At 43.3% G+C, this 22004-nt stretch overlaps 3 protein-coding genes across 3 annotated transcripts; 1 reads left to right on the top strand and 2 right to left on the bottom strand.

Moving 5' to 3' along the window:
• Nucleotides 1-801: 801 nt before the first annotated feature.
• On the bottom strand, nucleotides 802-5662 carry GATC (glutamyl-tRNA amidotransferase subunit C). The gene is made up of 5 exons (XM_007072797.4): nucleotides 5427-5662; nucleotides 4458-4508; nucleotides 2434-2600; nucleotides 1468-1571; nucleotides 802-1053 (listed from the first exon to the last, which is right to left on the bottom strand). The coding sequence occupies exons 1-5, from the start codon at nucleotides 5613-5615 to the stop codon at nucleotides 995-997; spliced, it is 570 nt and encodes a 189-aa protein (XP_007072859.2). The 5' UTR covers nucleotides 5616-5662; the 3' UTR covers nucleotides 802-994.
• On the top strand, nucleotides 5662-16689 carry TRIAP1 (TP53 regulated inhibitor of apoptosis 1). The gene is made up of 2 exons (XM_007061545.4): nucleotides 5662-5929; nucleotides 12954-16689. The coding sequence occupies exons 1-2, from the start codon at nucleotides 5783-5785 to the stop codon at nucleotides 13035-13037; spliced, it is 231 nt and encodes a 76-aa protein (XP_007061607.2). The 5' UTR covers nucleotides 5662-5782; the 3' UTR covers nucleotides 13038-16689.
• A 1496-nt stretch (nucleotides 16690-18185) lies between these two features.
• On the bottom strand, nucleotides 18186-21175 carry LOC102931986 (cytochrome c oxidase subunit 6A1, mitochondrial). The gene is made up of 3 exons (XM_037878815.2): nucleotides 20811-21175; nucleotides 19421-19560; nucleotides 18186-18441 (listed from the first exon to the last, which is right to left on the bottom strand). The coding sequence occupies exons 1-3, from the start codon at nucleotides 20911-20913 to the stop codon at nucleotides 18355-18357; spliced, it is 330 nt and encodes a 109-aa protein (XP_037734743.1). The 5' UTR covers nucleotides 20914-21175; the 3' UTR covers nucleotides 18186-18354.
• Between the last annotated feature and the right edge of the window lie 829 nt (nucleotides 21176-22004).

Raw genomic sequence — 22004 nt, 5'->3', positions numbered from 1 at the left:
GTGGTGGACAGACACTGGCAGCATTACTGCAATTACAGTCGCTCTGAGCAAAACCCACAATGGTTGCATCCTGCACCAGCTCACCATGCTATCAATGTGGACAGAAAGCAGTGAGACTTCATTTGTACCAGGGCAACTGGTCTTCGGAATACACTTTTATAATGGCCCTAGAATCTTTCCAATTATCTGTCTGAGCAAGGATCTCCACCCTAAAGCCATTATTTCACTTAAGAAACAAGCATGTTTCCTACATAACCTAAAAACAAATTTAGGTACCTAATTTATAAGCACCAAACTGGACGAAGCACTGGATAGAGTGCAGTGTATATAGATGTGGAACAAGATAGCGTTGACATGGAGGTACTTGGTAGAAGCAAAAAAGTTCTTCAAGATTGCAGCAGCTAATAAATCAAGTGCTTTCTTAATCTGTAGAGAAAAGTGAGTTCTTGTCCTTACTGTACTTAGTAGGGGCAAAAAGCAGTTTTATGTAGCATTCTCCGATGTGGGACTTTGAGTAAGTGTCAGATCACTAAGTGACAAGATGGGAGAAGCTCCAAATGAATCTAAGTACTGCAACATTCTACTCACTCTGCTTAGGTAATTTGACAGGAAAGTAAAATACCACCAGTTTCCCTCCCCCAATCAGCAGGGTTGATGTATGCAGCTGTTGTGTCTAGAGTACTAACTGTGCATATTTTCAGGGTTGACATTCAGTAAGCTTCACCAAATACAGACTAATCAGAGGCACTGAGGCCAAACTTCTAGACTTGTAAATGGCCCATAGCCTTCCACCTTTGTGTATACTGGAAAAAGACACCAAACCTTTAATTTCAAAGTAATCTTACAGAAGAAAGGAAGAAAAATCAAATAATTATGTGAGGGTGTTGTTCTTGGGATTAGACACTTGCATCAAGATACTCCACAGCCATGGTTGCATATATGCCAACTCTCACAGATGATTTAAAAGCTGAAGCGGCATTCCAGACCTTGACTTTCACTCAGAGACTTGCAGAAAAGTGTCTCGCTCCTCTAGCTTTGGTAAAGGGATGTTACCTAATAGCAAACAAAACAAACAATGATAGCATGAGACAAACTGCTCCTTATTTAGTCATTCGTACTACTCAACATACACTTGCCCATGTGGCTCACATTAAAAACTTACAACTGTCTAGCTTTTCCCCTGCAAACAAACTCCACTTTAATTTACGGACAGTTATCTCTTAGAAAAAGTCAAATGTGTTCAGTAACATTAGGGTAGGATAAAACCCTTTACTTGCTAGAAAACTACTGGCCAAGTAATAAAAAGCTAGACACCAGTGTTTTTCCATGGGTGGCCAAAGCTATCATTGCCCTATTTCAGTATCTTTCTGCTACTGGCCAGTGCATTCAACTGTGGCAGGTTACATCTCTCAAGCCATCTACCTGGGCTTTATCAAGTGAAATGAGTTATATATAAAAAGGTGGTACCTGGTGGGGCTATGAAATATTCCTCAACTGTTTCTCTGGCATTTCGCAGAAGCTCCTCAGTGCAATTGCCTTCTGTGATGTTATCTTCTCTGAGATACAGACATCTGAGGAGCATAGGAGACTACTAGCAATTTCTGAGACTACCTTCTTTGCCAACTAAGTACAGGAGCATCTGGTACTGGATATAAAGTCACGCCCCTAGAGCCAGGGGGAGATTGCCTGGCTCTGAAACTATTAACATTTATCTTCTAACCTTGTTTCAGTTCAAAATGCTATTAGCATATCTTATAGTTCTTGTTTAGAGCCACTGGCAGGTAGGTGAGCAACCTCAACTTCCCTCCTGCCTGTCAGGCTCCACATACAACCATACAAATGATCTACTGTAAATTACAGTGAAACCTTGGGAAATTTCTCAATGTCCTCAAATCAGCAGGACCTTCAGCACTGAGCTGTACATGGACACAAGCACAGAAGTGCTGCATTGGACTTACTGCTCAAGATTGTTGGCACTACTTTGTAAAAAGCTGAGTGAGACAAACCCTATATGAAAGTGTACAGTCAAGATGACTTCTTGACCAACTAAAGCTGCAGAAGATGTGACAGCAATACAAAGGCTGCCTACTTTGTAACAAGAGCAGCAGGGATAAGCATATTTTGAAGTGACTGAGGATCTTTTTCCAGGGCATTTGGGGGACAGCATGTTGTGACATGAAGAATCCGTGCAAGATACATTAAGGAATTGAAGTACATCTTTGTCATGCTTCTGTGCCTAGTTCAGGGACGCTACACAGATGCTTTTACTACATAGAACCACACTGACGTAGAACACTAGATAAAGCTTTTTGTGGAAAAGGAACCAGTTTCATAGCTGGGATGATTAGTGAAAACCGTGTTTCTGTTGAGACTATGGATATAAACGTCTTGGTAAGTTAACAGATAAGCAGGTCACTAGCCATGATTTATTACCTATCCTCTAGTACAGAATCCATTGGTTCTACCCCTTCTGTGTTGACAGCATGAAGTTGATCAGCAAATTGGATTGCTTTCTCCAGCCGTTGTACACCCTCCCAGTCACGGAAGTCAACTAGTGCCAGACGCTCCAGGTGATCAAGCACCTCCACAGTTACTTTTTTCTGCAGAAAGAAGGAAACAAAGTCACAGATCTAGGTCCTAGAAGGAGGCTGCCACATACTGATGAGTTGGTGTGGGCAGAGATGAGTAAGTTATAAATATTGCTGCTAAAATTCTTTAGTGTAAAAGCATTTCTTGTTCAAGAAATATTATATTTAAGCATCTTGATTTCTTTTGCTGTGTTTTATATTTCCTCATATTTTTAGTGAAACCAGATTGGAAGCTCCTGAAAAGCACACTGCCGAATGGATACAGCAATGTAGCATGAGTGCCCAGCTGTTTGTATGAACCAGCATTCCCACTATCTTTCCCCTCCTCATTTGGTGTCTAGCAAAGGTAAGTCAAAAGAGCTATTACTCTTATAACCAATACACAGAACTCCACAAGCTAGCTGGCTAGAGCCGTGGCTCTCAACCTTTCCAGACTACTGTACCCCTTTCAGGAGTCTGATTTATCTTGAGTACCCCCAAGATTCACCTCACTTTAAGAACTACTTGCCTACAAAATCAGACGTAAAAATACAAGTGTCACACCACAGTATTAATGAAAAATTGCTTACTTTCTCATTTTTACCTTTATCATTATAAAATAAATCAATTAGAATATAAATATTATACTTACATTTTAGTGTATAGTATATAGAGCAGCATAAACAGGTCATTGTGTGAAATTTTAGTTTGTACTGACATTGGCAGTGCTTTTTACATAGCCTGTTGTAAAACTAGGCAAATAGCTAGATGAGTTGATGTACCCCCTGGAAGACCTCTACGTGCCCCTGGTTGAGAACCACTGAGCTAGAGGAACCATAGAATGCATTACCGCAGCCATTGATCTTCTCTCCATAGACCTAGCAATGTGGGGCAGATCCTCAACTTGGGTAAACTATCATTGTTCTGTTGACTTTAGTGGAGCCTGACAATTTATAGCAGCTGAGATCTGTCTAAGTTTGAGTGATCTGTGAACTATCATGCTATCACAAGAACACTTGATTTAAACAAATGCTGCCCCAGAACACCATCGGGTTAGTTTAATTATTTAGGTTGTCATTAATTTTCAAATTAAACTGATTTTGTGTAGCTCTGTCTTCCAAGTTCCAATCTGCACTAACTTGGCAGCACTGTTGGGTATAGAGTTTAGAGCAGGGGTCTCAAACTCAATTTACCTTAGGGCCAGTGCCAGTCCTCAAATCCTCCCAGCGGGCCAATAACATCACTGAAGATGGTGTTCAGAAAAAACGTTTATACTGTATTTTTTATTTCAAATTTCTTAGAAATAATAAAATTGTCATAAAATTTTATACAATTCTTCGCCTGCTGGGGAGTTTAGTGTTTGTCAGACATCTGGTAACGCTTCAGTTCTGTCAGTTTGTTGATGTTTGGCCTCCGTGACTGAGCAGTTGAAAACTTCAGGATTGCAGCAAGGTGTGCATCAGATAGTTGTGTTTGCTATTTTGACTTGTTTATATTCATTGTGGGGAAAAAAGTGACTCTGCCTCCATGGCTGACTCTGCCTGGCAACTAATGATGCTGCCTCCATGGCTGACTCGGCCCGGCAACTAGTGATGGTATCTCTGTCCCTCTCCCCTAGCCATTGGGAGCTGTGGGGGACAGTGCCTGCAGCAGATGTTGCCAGCAGTATGTCCGCATGTGTCTCTCCTGCACGGGCTGTAGTGGGGAAGTTCTCGGGCTGCAGATGGCCCACGGGCCGGGACTTTGAGACCCCTGGTTTAGAGAAACTGTCCTGAGTTTTGATTTGATTAATTTTACCATTATTTCCTCTCAAATTTGCAATTACTAGCTAACAGAAGAAAGTTACATTGGCCAGGTCTATGTTTAAATGTTTTGCTGAATTCACCATACCTGAGGGAGTGGTCTCTGTTCCACATGCTGCCATGTTGGGTTCTGGTAGACCTAAAGTGGAAGAGGTGGGCAATGATAAATATGCAACAGCAGTTTGAATATTTAGCGTGAATAATCTCAGATTATAGACACATTGTCTTAAATACTTGTAAATGGATTCTGTTTTGTAGGGGAAATTAGTTCTAGAGAGAATGAAACTAAACCCACATGTACTAAGAAATAAAGTTGAAAGATTGGCTGTAGTGATGAATCAGAAGATGCAAACCAAAATATAGTTTGCACTTTTGCAGCTCAGGGCATCTCAAAATGCTTTAAGGACAGGGAAGCCAACTGAAATTGTGACTTGCCAAAGGAACAAATAAGGTTGTGGTTCAGAACCCAGGAGTCTAACTCCCAGTCGTATGCTTTAAACATTAAACAACATTTGCTGTCTGAAACTTGCTAGCTGATTTAATACTCATGCTTATTAATTTGACTTAAAAAGTGGATTATATTTTGTAATCTATTATTTTGCAGCTTTTCATTTGACTAATAAAAGTTAGAAATTCTGTCTTCTAGCTACGGTCTCCTTGCTGTATTTGTATGTGACAATACCCTAAGTGTAGCCCCTTGAATGGATCCTGATCCCTGTACGCAACTTTGGGATTTGCTCCGGTCCACAGAGTGGAGACTGACCTATCCAGTGTTATGTATTCTGCTGCCATAATGCTAGGCTTCCGCTTATAACGGTCACTCTTTCACCACCACTCCTACAAGGCGTCTCTATGCTACTGCCACCGCTTGTATGGAGGTTGGATGGGGGCAGTCGATTAAACATCCCATTCATGACAGAATCCCCGCTTCTCCTTCCCTCCTGGGGCTGGCAGCCGATGTCCCCACGTGTCTTGCTATAAGGCCCGCAATGTATGAAGACCACTCGGATATCATGGGCACGGACCCAACCCCTCCTCTGTAGCTCCGGGGTCTCACCAGGCCTCTCTGCCGTGGGTCCCCCGCCGCTTCCTGCCGGCTGTCGCTCCGTCCCGAAGCAGCCTGCGTGAAGCGGCTTCCTAAGGAAAGGCCGGCCCAGTGCGAGCCTCCTCCTAGGGGAGCGCCCCTGATGTAGCGGCCGAACCGCAGAGCCCACATTCCCCCCCCCACCCCTCCGGACTTCCGCATCCGGGATCCACTCTTAGGCAGCCGAGCGGATGTGCGTCATAGCGCTGCGCTCACTAGCGTCCAAGGTGAACGGGAAATACGTCACTTGGGAACGTCGCACTTCTTAGCAGCAGCGGCGGGAAGGGCGGCGTAAGGCCCGGTCGCTTCCCTGGGCCTGCGGCTCCGCCATGAACAGCGTGGGGGAGGCGTGCACGGAGCTGAAGCGCGAGTATGACCAGTGCTTCAACCGCTGGTTCGCCGAGAAGTTCCTCAAGGGGGAGAACGCGGGGGACCCCTGCGTGCAGCTCTTCAAGCGCTACCAGCTCTGCGTGCAGGTGGGGGAAGTGGGCCCGGCGCAGAGGAAGGGGAGCGAGTCGCCACTGGGCGGGGCGAGTGACCGTGGGGAAGGACCCTCGAAGGGAAGAGGGAGGGTGGGGGTGTCCCCTGGCTTCCTCTTCCGTCACGGGGGGAGGCCTCCCCCGCACAAACCCTGCCTAGCCAAGCGCTGCCTTGGGCAAGTTGGCATCTCAGCTGGCGGCGCTCCGGCCCCGCCTGCCCTTGAGCAGGGCTGCGAAGGCGTGGTTACGTTTGGGTTCATTGGGGCAGAGTGACTGGGGAGTAAAATTGATGGAAGAGGAAGGCTCAAATAAATTGGTTAGTCTCTAAGGTGCCACAAGTACTCCTTTTCTTTTTGCGAAGGCTTGCTGTGTTACCCTGGTGAAATCACTTAGCAAAACCAGGGATCAGAAAAGCCATCTGTGAAATGTTTCGGGGATAGCTGTGTTAGTCTGTATCAGCAAAAACAACGGGGAGTCCTTGTGGCTGATCATCTGATGAAGTGGGTTCTAGCCCATGAAAGTTTATGCCTAAATAAATGTGTTAGTCTCTAAGGTGCTGCAAGGACTCCTTGTTGCGGGTTTTTGGGTTTTTTTTTTTAAACTTTGTGAAGTGGGGATAAACTTATCCACTTCAGAAGGGTGGTGGTGTGAAGATTAAATTCCTTAGTATTTTGAGACCTAGGTATTACAGTAGGTTTCACTATTGTTAAGTATCATTTTGAAGATGAAGAAATCACTTGTGATGAGACATTTAAAATCTTATTAAAATGTTCATAGTTTGCAAGACTTTTTGGGACAGGAATCAGTCAGATTTGACTCATTCTCTTCATTTGAGACCCACATTAATCTGAGAGACTTGATGTTATAGAGACTATTCATGATTTCCATGGTGTCTGTATCCTGTTTTGTTACTGTCAGTACTGATAGAATATTTCGCTCACTCATACATTATTAAATTCTCAAACATTAGTGATGACCTCTCTTTCCCCTCTCTTTAATTGCCTCTTATGCAGGGGGAATTTAACTTTCAGTCATAAGAATGGCCATACTGGGTCAGACCAAAGGTCCATCTAGCCCAGTATCCTGTCTTCTGACAATGGCCAGTGCCAGGTGCACCAGAGGGAATGAACAGAACGGGTAATCATCAAGTGGTCTATCCTTTGTTGCCCATTCCCAGCTTCTGGCAAACAGAGGGTAGGGACGCTATCCTTGTCCATCCTGGCTAATAGCCATTGATGGATCTGTCCTCCATGAATTTATCTAGTTCTTTTTTTGAACCCTGTTACAGTCTTGGCCTTCACAACACCCTCTGGCAAGGAGTTGCACAGGTTGTGCGTTGTGTGAGGAAATACTTCCTTTTGTTTGTTTTTTAAATCTGCTGCCTATTAATTTCATTTGGTGACCCCTACTTCTTGTGTTATGAGAAGGAGTAAATAACACTTCCTTATTCACTTTCTCCACACCATCCTGATTTTATAGACCTCTATCATATCCCCCCTTAGTCATATTTTTTCCAAGCTGAAAAGTCCCCGTCTTATTAATCTCTCCTTCTACAGCAGCCGTTCCATACACATAATCATTTTTGTTGCCCTTTTCTGAACCTTTTCCAATTCCAGTGTATCTTTTTTGAGATGGGGCGACCACAACTGCATGCAGTATGCAAGACGTGGGCATACCATGGATTTATATAGGGGCAATATGATATTTTCTGTCTTCTTAGCTATCCCTTTCTTAATGATTCCCAGCATTGTTTGCTTTTTTGACTGCCGCTGCACATTGAGTAGATGTTTTCAGAGAACTATCCTCAATGACTCCAAGATCTCTTTCTTGAGTGGTAACAGCTAATTTAGACCCCTCATTGTATATTGGGATTGTTTTCCAATGTGCATTACTTTGCATTTATCAACATTGAATTTCATCTGCCATTTTGTTGCCCAGTCACCCAATTTTGAGAGATCCTTTTGTAGCTCTTCGCAGTCTGCCTAGGATTGAACTATTTTGAGTAGTTTTGTATCATCCGCAAATTTTGCCACCTCACTGTTTACCCCTTTTTTCCAGATCATTTATGAATATGTTGAATAGGAGTGGACCCAGTACAGACCCCTGGGGGATACCACTATTTATCTCTCTCCGTTCTGAAAACTGACCATTTATTCCTATCCTTTATTTCCTATTTTTTTAACCGGTTACCAGTCCATGAGAGGACCCTTCCCTCTTATCCCATGACCGCTTACTTTGCTTAATAGCCTTTGGTGAGGGACCTTGTCAAAGGCTTTCTGAAAATCTAAATACACTATATCCACTGGATCCCCCTTGTCCACATGCTTGTTGACCACCTCAAAAAATTCTAGTAGATTGGTGAGGCATGGTTTCCCTTTACAAAAACCATGTTGACTCCTCCCCAACAAAATTGTGTTTACCTATGTTTAAGAATTTTGTTTTTTACTATAGTTTCAACCAGTTTGCCCGGTACTGAAGTCTGGCTTACCGGCCTGTAACTGCCAGGGTCACTTCTGGAGCCTTTTTAGAGGTCCCTTAGTATGCCATATTCTGTAGTCTCTGCATCATTGATTTGTCTTTCTCTGTATGTTCTCCAGTGTTTTGTTTTTCATTAACAAGAAGAGGAAACATCCTCATTATATTGGGCTTTCTATAAAGAACAGCTCAGAGAAATGAAGATATCTTTATTGGAAGTGCAGTGATAGTGAAGAGCTGATACAATTTATGAGTGCCCTATGTAACTCAGTATAGTAGGTTTCAGAGTAACAGCCATGTTAGGTCTGTATTCACAAAAAGAAAAGGAGTACTTGTGGCACCTTAGAGACTAACCAATTTATTTGAGCATGAGCATGATGAAGTGAGCTGTATCTCATGAAAGCTCATGCTCAAATAAATTGGTTAGTCTCTAAGGTGCCACAAGTACTCCTTTTCTTTCAGTATAGTAGGTTATTTTGAGTGCTAGGTATGTCTAGGATTGTGGGGGGGTTTGAATGGCTGAAATTTCATAAAACAATGGACTTACAACGGCTGTCCAAAGAGGCATTATTACTTTATTTTTTCTTACATTGCTCATCTCACTATTGGCTCATGTAAGGGCCCAGGTCCTACATGCTGCTGCAAGTGGGTGAATCCCTGTGCTATGAGCCTCATTAACTTCATTGGAACTCCATGCAGGCATAGAGGTCTGACCGCATGATCAGGGCCTGATTTGTTGCCCCCTAGATCTTCTGCATTCTTGAAATTGAAGTCTAATTGGTTGATATATTTCTGGGTCTCCTTTGTTTAAAAATTGTGACAATATTTCGCTTTTTTGTTCAATTACAAATTATTCTATCTGTATTCCAAATCAAAAATTACAACTGGTGGTACTTCCTTCTGTTCATTAAAAATCTTTGGATGCCCTCTTCAGGCCTTTTGTTTTGAGACATTTACTATTATCAAACCTATTGATTCCAGTTGAGTTTTTGTTTTGCTGTCCTCCTCTTACATTTGCTCATAATATGCATTCTCTTCTTCCTTATGGTTAAACACTTTATTGGTTGCTTTATATTTAATATTCCTATTTTTCATCCTAACTCTTAATCACTCTTCAGATGTATGTGGACAAGTATCTTATGTTCTTTTACTCTCCTGGTTAGCATGATCTTATGCTCTTTTTTTGTTTAAAGTTATCTTCTTAAGGAGTGTGCCTTAATTTGACTCATTCCTTTATTTTCTTCTCTAAACTCATTTAATTTGTGGTCCCTTTGCTTTTACATCTGTTAGCCTTTGACTGTGTATTGAGAGGAAAGGATATCTCACCTTGTTGCATTCACAGTGTTCTGAAATAAATGATCCTGAACAAAGTTGGGGGGGGGGGACGGGACAAAACTCTTCTACTCTAAAATTGATTGTGTGTGTTTCACCAATAGGTATAGCACTTGAGTAGCTAAAATTGCTGACTGGCTACTTTCTTGATGCTCTTCTCATTAAGAAATGCTTTTTGTACTTTTATTGACTTACAGTATATATATTACACATACATGTGTTCTGAAGTCTAAAAGAAAATGGGAGGCAGGCCACTTGAGAATCTCTGGGTAAAGAAAAAAGGTGTTTAAAAAAAAATGACATGGTAAGGGTCTACTATAGACCTCCAAATCAGGAAGAGAAGATGGATAAGACATTTATAAATGAAGCAGACATCTCCATATCCAAAAGACCTGGTAGTATCATGGGACTTTAACTACTTGGACATCTGTTGGAAAAGTAATATGGCAAAATACAAAACTTCCAATTAGTTACTGGAAAGTATTGGAGACAACTCTTTTTTTTTTTTTTTTTCTTCTTCTTCCCAGAAAGTAGAGGAAGTAACTAGGAGGACTGCCCTTTTAGATTTGATTTTGATTTAACAGTGAGGAATTGGTAGTGCATCTGAAAATGAAATGCAATTTGGATGAAAGTGATCATGAAATGATAGATTTCATGATTCTAAGGCAAGGAAGGAGTGAGAGCAGCAGAATAAGCAAAAAGGACTTTAAAAAAGCAGACTTTTTAACAAACTCAAAGAACTGCTAGGTAAGGTCCCATGGGAAGAAAATCTAAAGTGGTGGGTGTGGTGGGGATGCGGTGAGTAGTTCAGGAGTGCTGGCAGTTTCTCCAGGAGACAAACTATCCCCATGTGATGGAAAGATAAGAATAGTAAGAGGCCAATATGGCTTTATCAGGAGCTCATTAATGACCTGAAAATCAAAAAGGAATCCTGCAAAAAGTGGAAACCTGGACAAATTGCTAAGGAAGAGTACAGAAGAAATGCACAAGCATGTAGGAACAGAATCAGAAAGGTTAAGGCAAAAAATGAGTTACACCTAGCAAGGGACATACAAGGCAATAAGAAGTCCTTTAAATACATTAGGAACTAGAGAAAGATGAAGGCAAGTATAGGTCCTCTAGTTAGCAGGGTAAGAAAGCAAATAACTAATGACCTCAAGAAAGCTCAGGTTTCTGACACTTATTTGGCTTCAGTCTTCACTAAAAAACGCTAATGGTGACCAAATACTCAACACAATATTAACAACAAGGGGGAAGAAATGCAAGCCAACCTAGGGAAAGATCAGGTCAAAGACTATCTGGATAAGTTAGGTGTATTCAAGTCAGCAGAGCCTGATGAAATCCATCCTAGAATACTTAAGGAACTAGCTGCAGCAAACACTGAACCGTTAGTAATTGTCCGAGAACTTCTGGAGGATGGGTGAGATCCCAGAAGACTGGAGAAGGGCCAACAATAGATATGGCCCTAGTGAAAAGCAGAACAAAGAGGACCCAGGGAATTATAGACCAGTCAGCCTTTTGATACATTGAAAAATACTGGCACAAATGTTTAAAAATCAATTTATAAGCAAATAGAGGTTAATAGAGCCATAAGGAATAGCCAGCATGGATTTGTCAAGAACAAATCCTGCCAAACCAACCTCATTTTCTTCTTTGACAGGGTTACTGGCCTAGTGGATAGGGGTAAAGCAGTAGATATGATATATCTTGATTTCCTGGGTTTTTGACGCAGTCCCATACGACATTCTCATAAGAAAACTATGGAAATATGGTCTAAATTAAATGACAGTAAGTTGAGTGCACAACTGGTTGAAAGAATGTACTCAGTTCTTTATCAATGCTTCACTGTTAAACTGGGGAGGCCTCTCAAGTGGGGTCCCACAGGGATCAGTCCTGAGTCTCCTACTAGTAAATGTTCTCATTTATGACTTGGCTAATGGAGTGGAGAGTGCTTATAAAATGTGCAGATGACACCAGGCTGGGACGGGTTGCAAGCACTGTGGAGGACAAGATTAGAATTGAAAAGGACTGTGACAAATTAGAGAATTGATCTGAATTAAACAAGATGAAATTCAATGTGCAAGGTACTTCATTTAGGAAGGCAAAAATGCACAATTACAAAATAGTGAATAACTGTCTAGGAGGTAGTACTGCTGAGAAGGATCTGGGGCTTATAATAGATGTCAACAATGTGATTTAAATTCACAATTGCAAAAACAGCCAATATCATTCTGGGGTGTATTAACAGGAGTGTTGTATATAAAGACATGGGAGGTAATTGTCCTACTCTCCTTGGCACTGGTTTGACCTCAGCTGGAGTACTGTATCCAGTTGTGGGTGCCACACTTTAGGAAAGATGTGGACAAACTGGAGAAAGTCCAGAGGAGTGTAACAAAAATGATAAAATATTGAGAAAATCTGACCTATGAAGAAACTTTTTTTTTTTTTTTTAAACCTATGTGTCACCTTGAGAGAAGGCTGAGGGGGGAAGGGTGGCCTGATAAACTTTCAGATATGTTAAGGGCTCTTATAAAAAGGATGGTGATGACTTGTTCTCTATGTCCACTGAAGGTAGGGCACAGTGTGGACTTCATGACATCTCAAAGTTCCTTCCAGTCCTACATTTCTATGATATAAAACTTAAATTTGTACCTTCCTTAATCTCTCCTATAAAGCTTAATTGCAGTCACCTTTACTTATGTTTTTACTCCATATATACACATTTTTAACATGTATTAGTTCTTTCCTCCCTTTCTTCTATGACCCTCCTACACGAAGCTTTACAGACTATTATTGACATTCCAGTTGGAAGAACAGGCAGTCAGTGCTTTTGTAACAGTCATCCTGTCAATTTCTTTCATGATACATTACTCCATGAAGATTTCATCTGTTGCCTTGGTTCTTCTGCTCACAGCACTGAGACCTCATCTTCAGGTCCCTCTAGCTTCTTTCACTCACCACACCAGGTGTAATTCCTCCAACATACGGATGAGAAGTGTTGGTCTAGGGCTTGGATAAATTTATCTGATGGGGTCTTGGCTACAATTCATACTATATTCACGGTAGCTCTTTGAGCGTGTCTGATGGTATGGTTTGATGGAAACCTTAATAGCAACCTTGATTGGTCTTAAATTATACCAGGCAGGGAACATGTCTTTATGTAGAACCACAAAACATTATTAAAACAAATTTGCTTTTTTCCCCCCCTTCCTAGAAAGCTATTAAGGAGAAAGACATACCCATCGAAGGGCTGGAATTCATGGGTCCCAGGAAAGGAAAAGCTGAAAACTCCTCCTGATCTTGTTTGGACATCTTGTGCCATTACAATGACCTTTTGGACTTGGAAAAAGAACATCACAAAGACTAGACGATTGCTTTGGATTAGCTGTTGTTTCTGCCTGGCTTTTTAAGAAGCAAGAAGTCTCTTCTGCAGTTCCTTTCAGCTAGGTTGTGTGGCAATTACTGTTTCATCCTAAATGAATGTTGTTGGTGGTCTGGCATCATGCGGTGTGTGAATAGCCTTTTTATCAATTTATAATCATAAGTGAATGTACTCTGAACAGGGGAATATTTATTGAAATGGGTTTAGATATTAGCTGATCTATGATCAGTTGCTTTTTTATTTATATAACATTAAGACAATTTTAAATACTGAAATTAATGTGAAAGGGCTTAATTTACGTATTGGAGTGTGCTGCTGGATTTTTATTGGGGATAGGGTTGGTTTCAGGTTTCCTGAAAACTGATGTGCTACAGCTTTGCTTCATATTGTGCACCTGTAATGCTGCCGTGAAAGGCCCACTGCTGGAGTTGCAGTGATTTTTGTTTGAATACACAAGGTGTTTTAATATAGAATACACATCAGTCAACTAAAGTTATGCTTGACTAAATGAGACAACTGTCAGGTTAAACCTGCCTGTGCCCTTTAAGATGGGAAGGGGCCAGCCTGTCACAGAAGTCAATAGGAGCAACTGCTTTCAGAAGGTATTTTCAGCAGCCTTGGGCAGTCCATGCACAGAGCTGAAAAGGCACTAACACTACCTTGAACTTAACTCTATACTACTGAATGGCTGTTGCCCCATAAATAAAGTTTCAACAGTGATTCAATTACACTTCAGTTGTCCTTCTCTAACAGGCACCCCCGCCCCCCACATGCCCAGAAACACTCCACAGATTAGCCTCAAAATCATGAAGTTAGATGTCTGCTTAGGTTAGATATTTGAATTAGACAAGGGATTCCTGCTTTATGACACCCTAAAACAGTACCCAACTGTCAGCTGGAAATTTGTCTTCCTGCTTTGTAATAAGAAATCTGAAAGGAGAGGGAGAAATGCAACTTTCCGATATACCCCTGCATGAAAACTGATGTCCTAAACCAAAATTTAGCTGGCTGAAGTCTGTTTTCAAGAGTTATTTAAACTTGATTTAGTAACATCAGAAAATGTTGAGTGGTGAGCTTAGTATAGCATGTAAAGGATTAGTCAAGAACCAAACTTGTTTTCCAAATTTCTTTAGAGACTTCTGTTTAGCTCCCTTCCTTACACCAATGCACCTTGCCCTTTAGCCTTCCTACTGAAAAAGACTTTTTCCCATAAGGAGGCTCCTACTGGTGTTTAACTCAATTCAACCTGAAGTCTATGAAAAACAAAGCTTCCCCCAGCCCTTCCTCCCTAAATCCCTCTGGAGGTCTTCAAGAATGGATCCTTTTTTCTGCAGACCTTAATGTAGCTGGAGAAAGCAAGAGGTGTAGGTGACTCAGAACAGCAGTTAGTTTCCCCCTTCTCTGAACCTAAGGTTTGCAAAAGGAGAAAATCCCCCCCCTGAGCCTTATGAAGGAGTTGTGGGAGGAAGTTTCCTCCTCAAGAACCCATCATGAGCACGGGGAGAAGCTGAAGGAGTGAGAGGAGGAGTCTCCTCTATTGATGTTGCTTCTCCTCTCCACCAGACATGTTAACTGTTTCCATTCTTTTGGACCATAGGACGGTTTCAGTCCTTTGGAAATGAGTGAGTTAATGGGACAGGAGCTCTGTTCCTAGGCACCTTCTAGGATCTAAACAAGGGGACAAACCTTTATCTTAATGAGACTTTTTGTAAAAATTGGAACTTCTTTATTACAGGCCAGAGGAGAACTGCAGCTACAGTGCTCTGGCACAGAGGATGATGCATGAGACTTTTGACCAACAGACTTCTCCTAGACTTTTTAGAGCAGGGGTGGGCAAACTTTTGGGCCTGAGGGCTGCATCGGGTTTCTGAAATTATATGTTGGGCTGGTTAGAGGAGGCTGTGCCTCCCCAAACAGCCAGACATGGCCTGGCCCCTGCCCCTTATCTGACCCCCCTGCTTCTTGCCCTCTGACAGCCCCCCTGGGACTCCTGCCCCATCCTGCACCCTCTGCCCCTGCTGTCCCATCCAACCCCCCTGTCTCCTTCCTGACTGCCCCCCCGTGACCCCTGCCCCATCCAACCCCCCCTTCTCCCAGACTGCCCCCAGACCTCTTGCCCTTGACTACCCCCCAGGATCCCTGCCTCATCCACCCTCCCTGGCCCCTGGCTGCCCCTTCTAACTCCTCCTCTCCTTCCTGACTGCCCCCCTGGGACCTCTGTTCACACCCCTCACCACCCCCTGAATTCCCCTGCCCTCTATCCAACTCCTCCCTGCCCCCTTACTGCGCTGCCTGGAGCACCGGTGGCTGGCAGCACGGCTGCACCAGGACAGGCAGCCACGCAGCACAGAGTACTGGGTCAGTCCGGGCTCTGCCGCCCAGAGTATCGTGCTGCATGGTGGCAGGGGAGGGGGGACAGCAGGGGAGGGGTTGGGGGCTCCTCTCAGGCCAGGAGCTCAGGGGACAGGCAGGATGGGCCATAGTTTGCCCACCTCTGTTCTAGAGGCTGCAGTATGCCTACTATTGTAGGTTACTAGAGTTTGCAGGAATTGAGTTTGTCTCCTAGTCCTCATAACAATTTAAAAAAACTCATTAAAGAAATGTCCATAACTTCGGTAAGATGAAGTTAATATTTCAGCTGTTTAATTGCTGTAAGTACATGCTACCATTAAAAAAACCTCCAGAAAATACAGTTAAGGTTGCAGTTCTCAAAGTCCCTGATCTACCTTAACTGTCCCTAGTGATGCTCTGAGAATAGCAAACTCCTGTGATATTATATATTCAGAAGATTCATTAGCTCAGTGACTAGAACATTTAGAATGCCTTAAGGGGGTTGTGTGGCTGTTAGGCCATACATAGCACCCCAAAAAAATAATCATAGTGTATGGGAGCCAGTCCTTCCCCTCCCCCCCCCTCCCCCCCATCTTCAGTATGGGCCTGATCCTGCCAGCTACTGAGGGCATTCAGCTTCCTACAGCAAAAACTTAGATGGAATCAGTTTGATCCTGTAAGGTGCTAGCACCTTGTTCTCCAAACAGCACTAGCTGTATTATTAAAAACAGCACTAGCTTATATTTCAGCCTCATAGACTCATGAGAGCTAACATGAAAAAAAAATAGTATGGTAAAAGTCACCAATAAATATCAGGCATTTATATATGAAACAGGTTATAAAGCCAGTTTTCTTTGGCACACTCCATACAGAGAAAGGGAGATGGTAGGGTGGCATCTTTTGAGCCAGAGTTAATGTTCATTGGGAATGCTGTTTGAGATATAACTTAACATTCTTTATGGATAGTGTGCACTCTAGTCCTGTCTGCAGCTTGCACTTCACCTCAATGAAGTGTTTTGGGTGGGAGGAAAGAGGCAGTTATGCTAACATTAGAGTATTACTATCCCAACTCTGGAAAAACTGTTTCATCAGCTAATATGATTAAGCCAGAAAGTGCCTTATACTGAGCTTTAACATAGGAGGAAACTTGCTTTAGCAACCATGTGTATTCTGCTAAGATGCTGTGTGGGCTGTAATAATGGGGATGAAATAAATATTTGTGAAATGGGGATAAATAGTGTCTTGTAATGTTCACTTTAGAATTTTTCTTTTGGCTTATTTGCCATTCTCCCTCCAGCTAGAAGATAGGTAGAAATAGAATAGCTGAAGTTTTTTTAGAAAAGGGTAGTACTGATCCCTGAACAGTATAAATTAGCTTTTCCCTTTACTGTATTGGAGGAAGATATGCTTACTTTTAACTTATTTTTACAATAGTGTATAGCTTACTCATGGTGAGGACAAAGCCTTCAGTCCCTGCAGCATTTAAGAGTTTCTGGCCCATATTATGTTTTATATGTAGTCATACAGTTGTTTTTCAAAGTCTGCAGCTAGAGTACTCCTGACCTGTGCTTTAGCTTTTAATGTTATAAAGGAGCAGTAGTGAAATAAGACTCTGGTAAAGTGACTGGTAAGTACAGGAACATAGTAGAAAACAAGCTGTTGCTCCATTGCATCATCTATGTGGTACCACCCTCCATTTGTGAATTAAGCTTGTTTTATTTTTTTAAGTTTGCCACAATGAATGGGTGGGACCTATTCATGGAAAGTGCAGGGCCAAGGAGAATTCAGCTCTGGCTAAATTGAATTGTTTGCGTTACAGCATAGATTCTTAATTAGTACTACAAAGTCATAACTAAAGAGCTCACTCCTCTCAACTTCTGTAGGATAAGACTTTATGGTAGAATATGAAAACACTGCTGCTTCAGAACCAACTAGATAGAATTAAAAGGAAGCTTCTTTCACAGGTGTCACTACTTTGTTGTCCATGATGGACATCTTAGTTTTTATGAATTTGCACAGCACCTCACTCCTAACTGGGCATGTTAGGTCCTAACTTATGCAGTAACATATGTATGAAGCAGTATTAGATTATGAAGTCATTTGGCAAAATTGCACAGGGAAAACAGAAGGCACAAGTACGGTTGGGGTGCGGAACAGTGCAAATTCTTCAGGGTGCTGCAAGAATAGAACTTTGCTCTGCCACAATATAGGAGCACTACAGCTGGGAAGACAGTGCTATCTAGTAGAGTATACCTCTCACAGAGACAAGGTTTGTTTATGGATGTGTTAGTTTCCAGAGTTATCCAGTGTAGGATTTCTTGCATCTTTAAGAGCAGTAGTTTTCAGCAGACCACATACTATATTAGATGGACCACTGCCCTGATATGGTATGACAGTTCCCATTAAACAATTTAAAGAATTTTATCTAGCACTTATGCTCCTTTCAACATGATTAATGGCTTAGGGAGAAAATCAATTGCAGTTTAGATCCAATCCTGTTGCTTGCATTAGAGTTTGGTTTTCTAGTATGCATTCCTACCACTAGTCTATTATAGGCCACTCCTACCTCTAATGGCTGCTTAAAGGAGATAAGCTGCAATTAAATCCCTCACTACACTACTGCCTATAAAACCTTTTCCAGCCACCCAAGAAAAGTTTGTTAGCAATAAACTCTGTAATTGGGAAAAGACTAGATCAAGGATTTCCAGTTCTTTACAAAGGTCCACACACAAATGGGAGGTTAGGATTTATTTATGTTAAGTGACCTCCCCTTCAAGTAGAGGGCCAAAGGTCAGAATGCCTTTATAATGACAGTACAAGGAATGCAGAATATTTTTTTAGACTGAGGGTCCCATATGATGATCTGGTCCAGAGAGAGCAATTGATGCTGTGGTCCAAGTGTTCAGTGATCCTCTTCATAGCCAGTCGGGAGAGCATTAGCATGAGGGTTGTGAAACAGAGTTTTGGTCCCATCTCCCCATGGGAAGGGCTGTTGAAATAATTGACAAGATTGCTTGGTAAACTTTGGCAGATTTGTCAAAGGCACAAGAAGTCAACTCCTATAACAAACAATGTTTGGGTCTGTAAATATTACAGAATTTGAAAGCCTGGAGTAAGTAAGTTGAAGCTGAATTTACACCCACCACTTGTGGTAACAGAGCAGAACTCTTTCTTGAATGCTTGGGTAAATCTACAATTCTAAACTTGATAATCTAATCAGCACTGCACCTCTTGTAATGTTTACAAGCAACTATGGTAAACAGACACAAGTGTAGAAATGAATTTGATTTACCAATATCCCAAGACAAAATCTAAGCCATGGTACTTTGAACTAAATACTAGAGGTAGTATATTACAAATTCATTCTACTTATAAGTAGCAGTAGACTCAAGAATAATAAAGAGCCCACCACTACTTCCACCCCATTAGGGTTCTTTTATCAATAGCTTCTGCTAGGGATGCCAGTTAGTTGACATCACATCAGGCATTCTCAATAGTTTTCATAGCAAGTCCTTCCCTCCCATTTAGCAATTTGGGAAAGACAGGGTGATCTCATCCCAACACCTGTGTGTGACCCCTTGACTGAGAACCCACACTCCAGTTCCTTCCACCCTCTCATTCATGACAAAGCTGCCCTTTGATCTGCATGAATGTAAGTTAAGTGGAAAAACTATTTAGGACCAAAACCTTGATGATGTTTAAAGTTTTACACTCACACATGTAAGATGGAAGGAGAACTCCACATCTACATATAAATACCACAGCTGACAGCCTAAAAGCTCTCCCCCGCCTCAACAGGTGTGAGCTCTTATTCATGATATTACAAATACACATTTCCCTATCAGTCAATTCCACCTCACATCACTGATACTTACTGCAAAAAACAATACAAGCAGTAGTAATCTTGGAATAAATAATTCAGTGACTGGAGAAGATAAGAGCACCTTTATAAGCACTGTTGCACATACCTTGGTCCTGATGCGGAGGTGAGCATAAGGAACAAACTCGTCTCTTTCATGTTCATGCTGCATCTTTAAGTAGCAGTTCAGCATGCATACACCAACACCAGGAAGAGCAACCACAAAAGACAGGATCTTCCATGTCTGAGCTAATGAAGGAAATAAAATACCATGAAGATGCTCAACAGTACAGCTATCCAAAAAATGAGAATTTCCAAGTGGTGATGCATTTCAAAATCTGTTTTGAATTAGAATGAAAACAAGTTTTCAGACTTGAGAGATTATGAAAATATTTTGGTTTTGGATAATTTGAGATTTGTTTGAACACAGTTTTTCAAAGTTTGTATTCAATTTTTATATGAAAGCAATTGTGTCATGATTTCACATGATATAGCATCTGGTATTACATACAAAATGACAAATCAAATACCATATTCAAAAGTTCTATTTTGAAAATTTTTCAAAACAAGTTGTATTGAAAACATTTTGAAAGGAAGTTTCAAAGTCTTCAGTGTTGTGAAAAAAGTTGGTTTAATCAAGTGTTTTGGCACAAGATTTTTAATTAATATTTTCTGATCAGCTCTAGTTAACAGTAATTTCTGAGACAGTAGCAAGCTTCTTACACTGCACTAACTCCCTGAATATTTCATACATCTGTGCAGCACTAATTCAGCTGAGAAGCACCCTGGACAGACCTCTTCGAATACAATGGTTTTCAAACAGGACTACCAGTGTTCTACAAACACTTTCCTTATCAGCAAATTGATGCACTTAGAGAACTATGCAGAACGTGGCCAAGGAGGAATGGATTTGGTTGTATGGTGCATTGCATTCTCAGTGTCACTGCACAAAACAGTTACTCCATAAGGGTTAGGATCTCTTGTGAAGTAGCCCCTTGACTCCCGTTTTCTATCCCCACGACACCAATCGGTGCACACCCTTGCACCAGGGAAGACTTCTCTGGAACATGAGGGCTTTGCACCAACGTAAGCTCATCACCGCAGAGTCCCTAATGGCGGCAGGCCCTCGGACCAAAGAGGAATACCCTTGTGATTTTTCAGTTATTGTGGGAGCAAGACGGCAGCGGCAGACACAGACCCGCAGCCCAGCGGGAGGGAGACGCACGGACTTGGGGAGGGGCAGGGAAGAGGCGTCTCCGCCGCACACGGGGAAATGCCCCCGGCCAAGGACGGGCTCGAACCGCGGCTTACGGCCCGTTCCCTCGGGCTGGGGCCGGGTCTCCCTGGCCGCAGCGAGGGAGGCGTCGCTGCGCGCCCGGGGAAGCGGGCTCAGCCCAGGCCCCAGAGACGCCGCTGAGGGGCTTGGCCTGCGGGCGCTTCGCTCAGCGCAAGGTCACCCGGCCGTCGCCATCCCCGCCCGGTCGCGGCGCCCCCGTTACCTGCCCCAGCCTCCCCGTGAGCCGCTGCCGACATGAGCCGTCCCAACGGGGCCCGGGGGGCGCCGGCGAGAAGCAGCCGGGAGACTCTTGCGAGCGCCGCCATCTCTACCGCTCAGGCTAGGCTGTGGGTGGGGTCGCTTCTCCAATCCCCGGAACAGGCAATAACCGGGCGGGAAGACGGCGGCCTGCGTGGGACACGCCGGCACACCATGCGCATGTGCTCCAATGCGGGCGCCATCTACGTCCGCACCCACGTGACGATTGCCCCTAGACTCGTACTGAGCATGCGTCCTGCTCCGAACGGGTTCCACCTCGAGGCTGACATTGAGGATTGCACTCGACTGTTGTCAAAGTCCTCCTTACTGCGCATGCGCTAATGGGAGGCCTCTCATCAATCACGTGGTGCCTTTTGGCGCCTCACCTGGCTGACAGCCATTTTGGACGTCGAGCTGTCCGCGGCGCCCGCTGAGAGGAACCTGCGCTGCGCTGGGTACTCAGCTAGGCCGACAGCGCCCCCTGCGGTGTAGCGCCGTCGAGCGTCATGGCTGGAACTGGGGAGGCTCGTAGAGCGCGAGGACGGTGGCTCTAGCAGGATGGGGCGTTCTAGAGCAGCAGGCTGGCCTAGGGGGTCTAGAGCAGGGAAGGGCGGGCGCTAGAACAGCAGGGCTTGGGGCGGAAGGTGCTGTGGGCAGTGAAAGGGCCTGAGGGGGCGTTCTGGAGCAGCAGGGGGGAGAGTCGAGGCGGGTTTCTTGGGAGGCCGGAGATGGCTCCAGAAGAGCACTGTGGGGTTCTAGAGCAGCCGGAGCTGAAGAAGAATGTGACTCTTGGAACTACAGGTACCAGTAGGAGGTGATGGATGGAGAGGGGCAGCAAAACAAGTCCCCTGACTCTAGCAGCCCTGCACAGCATCCAAAGTCAGCATGAGCTCTCACCTAGAAGCCAGCGGAGGTGGGGCAACTCAAACCCTCTTCTCTGCAAGGTGTGGCCAGAAAGCGGGAACGTTTTCTTTAAAGCCCCAGTGACAAGAGAAACAGTGGTGTTACTTAGAGCAAGTTACATAATTTTCAGGAAACTGAAAATAGCTGTATGGAAGTGGGGTAGAAAATGAAAGTATGATAAGCTGTTACCCTTTGGGCTGCAGGGAAAACCTTGCTATCAAGGTGGAACTTTGGTCCGTTCAAGCACTCTGGAAGA

The sequence above is a fragment of the Chelonia mydas genome, chromosome 15 (assembly GCF_015237465.2).
Source record: "Chelonia mydas isolate rCheMyd1 chromosome 15, rCheMyd1.pri.v2, whole genome shotgun sequence".
Lineage (NCBI taxonomy): Eukaryota > Metazoa > Chordata > Testudines > Cheloniidae > Chelonia > Chelonia mydas.
The sequence above is the reverse complement of the archived record's forward strand: the minus strand, read 5'-3'. Positions and strand labels throughout refer to the sequence as shown.

Bases quoted from the DNA above. Each gene is read 5' to 3' on its own strand.
- GATC (XM_007072797.4), bottom strand. From the start codon at position 5,615: ATGCGGAAGTCCGGAGGGGTGGGGGGGGGAATGTGGGCTCTGCGGTTC. The intron at 2,601-4,457 runs GTATGGTGAATT...TTCTTTCTGCAG, and splicing joins AACAGAGACCACTCCCTCAG to AAAAAAGTAACTGTGGAGGT. The intron at 1,572-2,433 runs GTAATAAATCAT...TATGCTCCTCAG, and splicing joins GATTCTGTACTAGAGGATAG to ATGTCTGTATCTCAGAGAAG.
- TRIAP1 (XM_007061545.4), top strand. From the start codon at position 5,783: ATGAACAGCGTGGGGGAGGCGTGCACGGAGCTGAAGCGCGAGTATGAC. The intron at 5,930-12,953 runs GTGGGGGAAGTG...CCCCCTTCCTAG, and splicing joins GCTACCAGCTCTGCGTGCAG to AAAGCTATTAAGGAGAAAGA.
- LOC102931986 (XM_037878815.2), bottom strand. From the start codon at position 20,913: ATGGCGGCGCTCGCAAGAGTCTCCCGGCTGCTTCTCGCCGGCGCCCCC. The intron at 19,561-20,810 runs GTAACGGGGGCG...TTCCTTCATTAG, and splicing joins TCACGGGGAGGCTGGGGCAG to CTCAGACATGGAAGATCCTG. The intron at 18,442-19,420 runs GTATGTGCAACA...TTATTTCAACAG, and splicing joins ACCTCCGCATCAGGACCAAG to CCCTTCCCATGGGGAGATGG.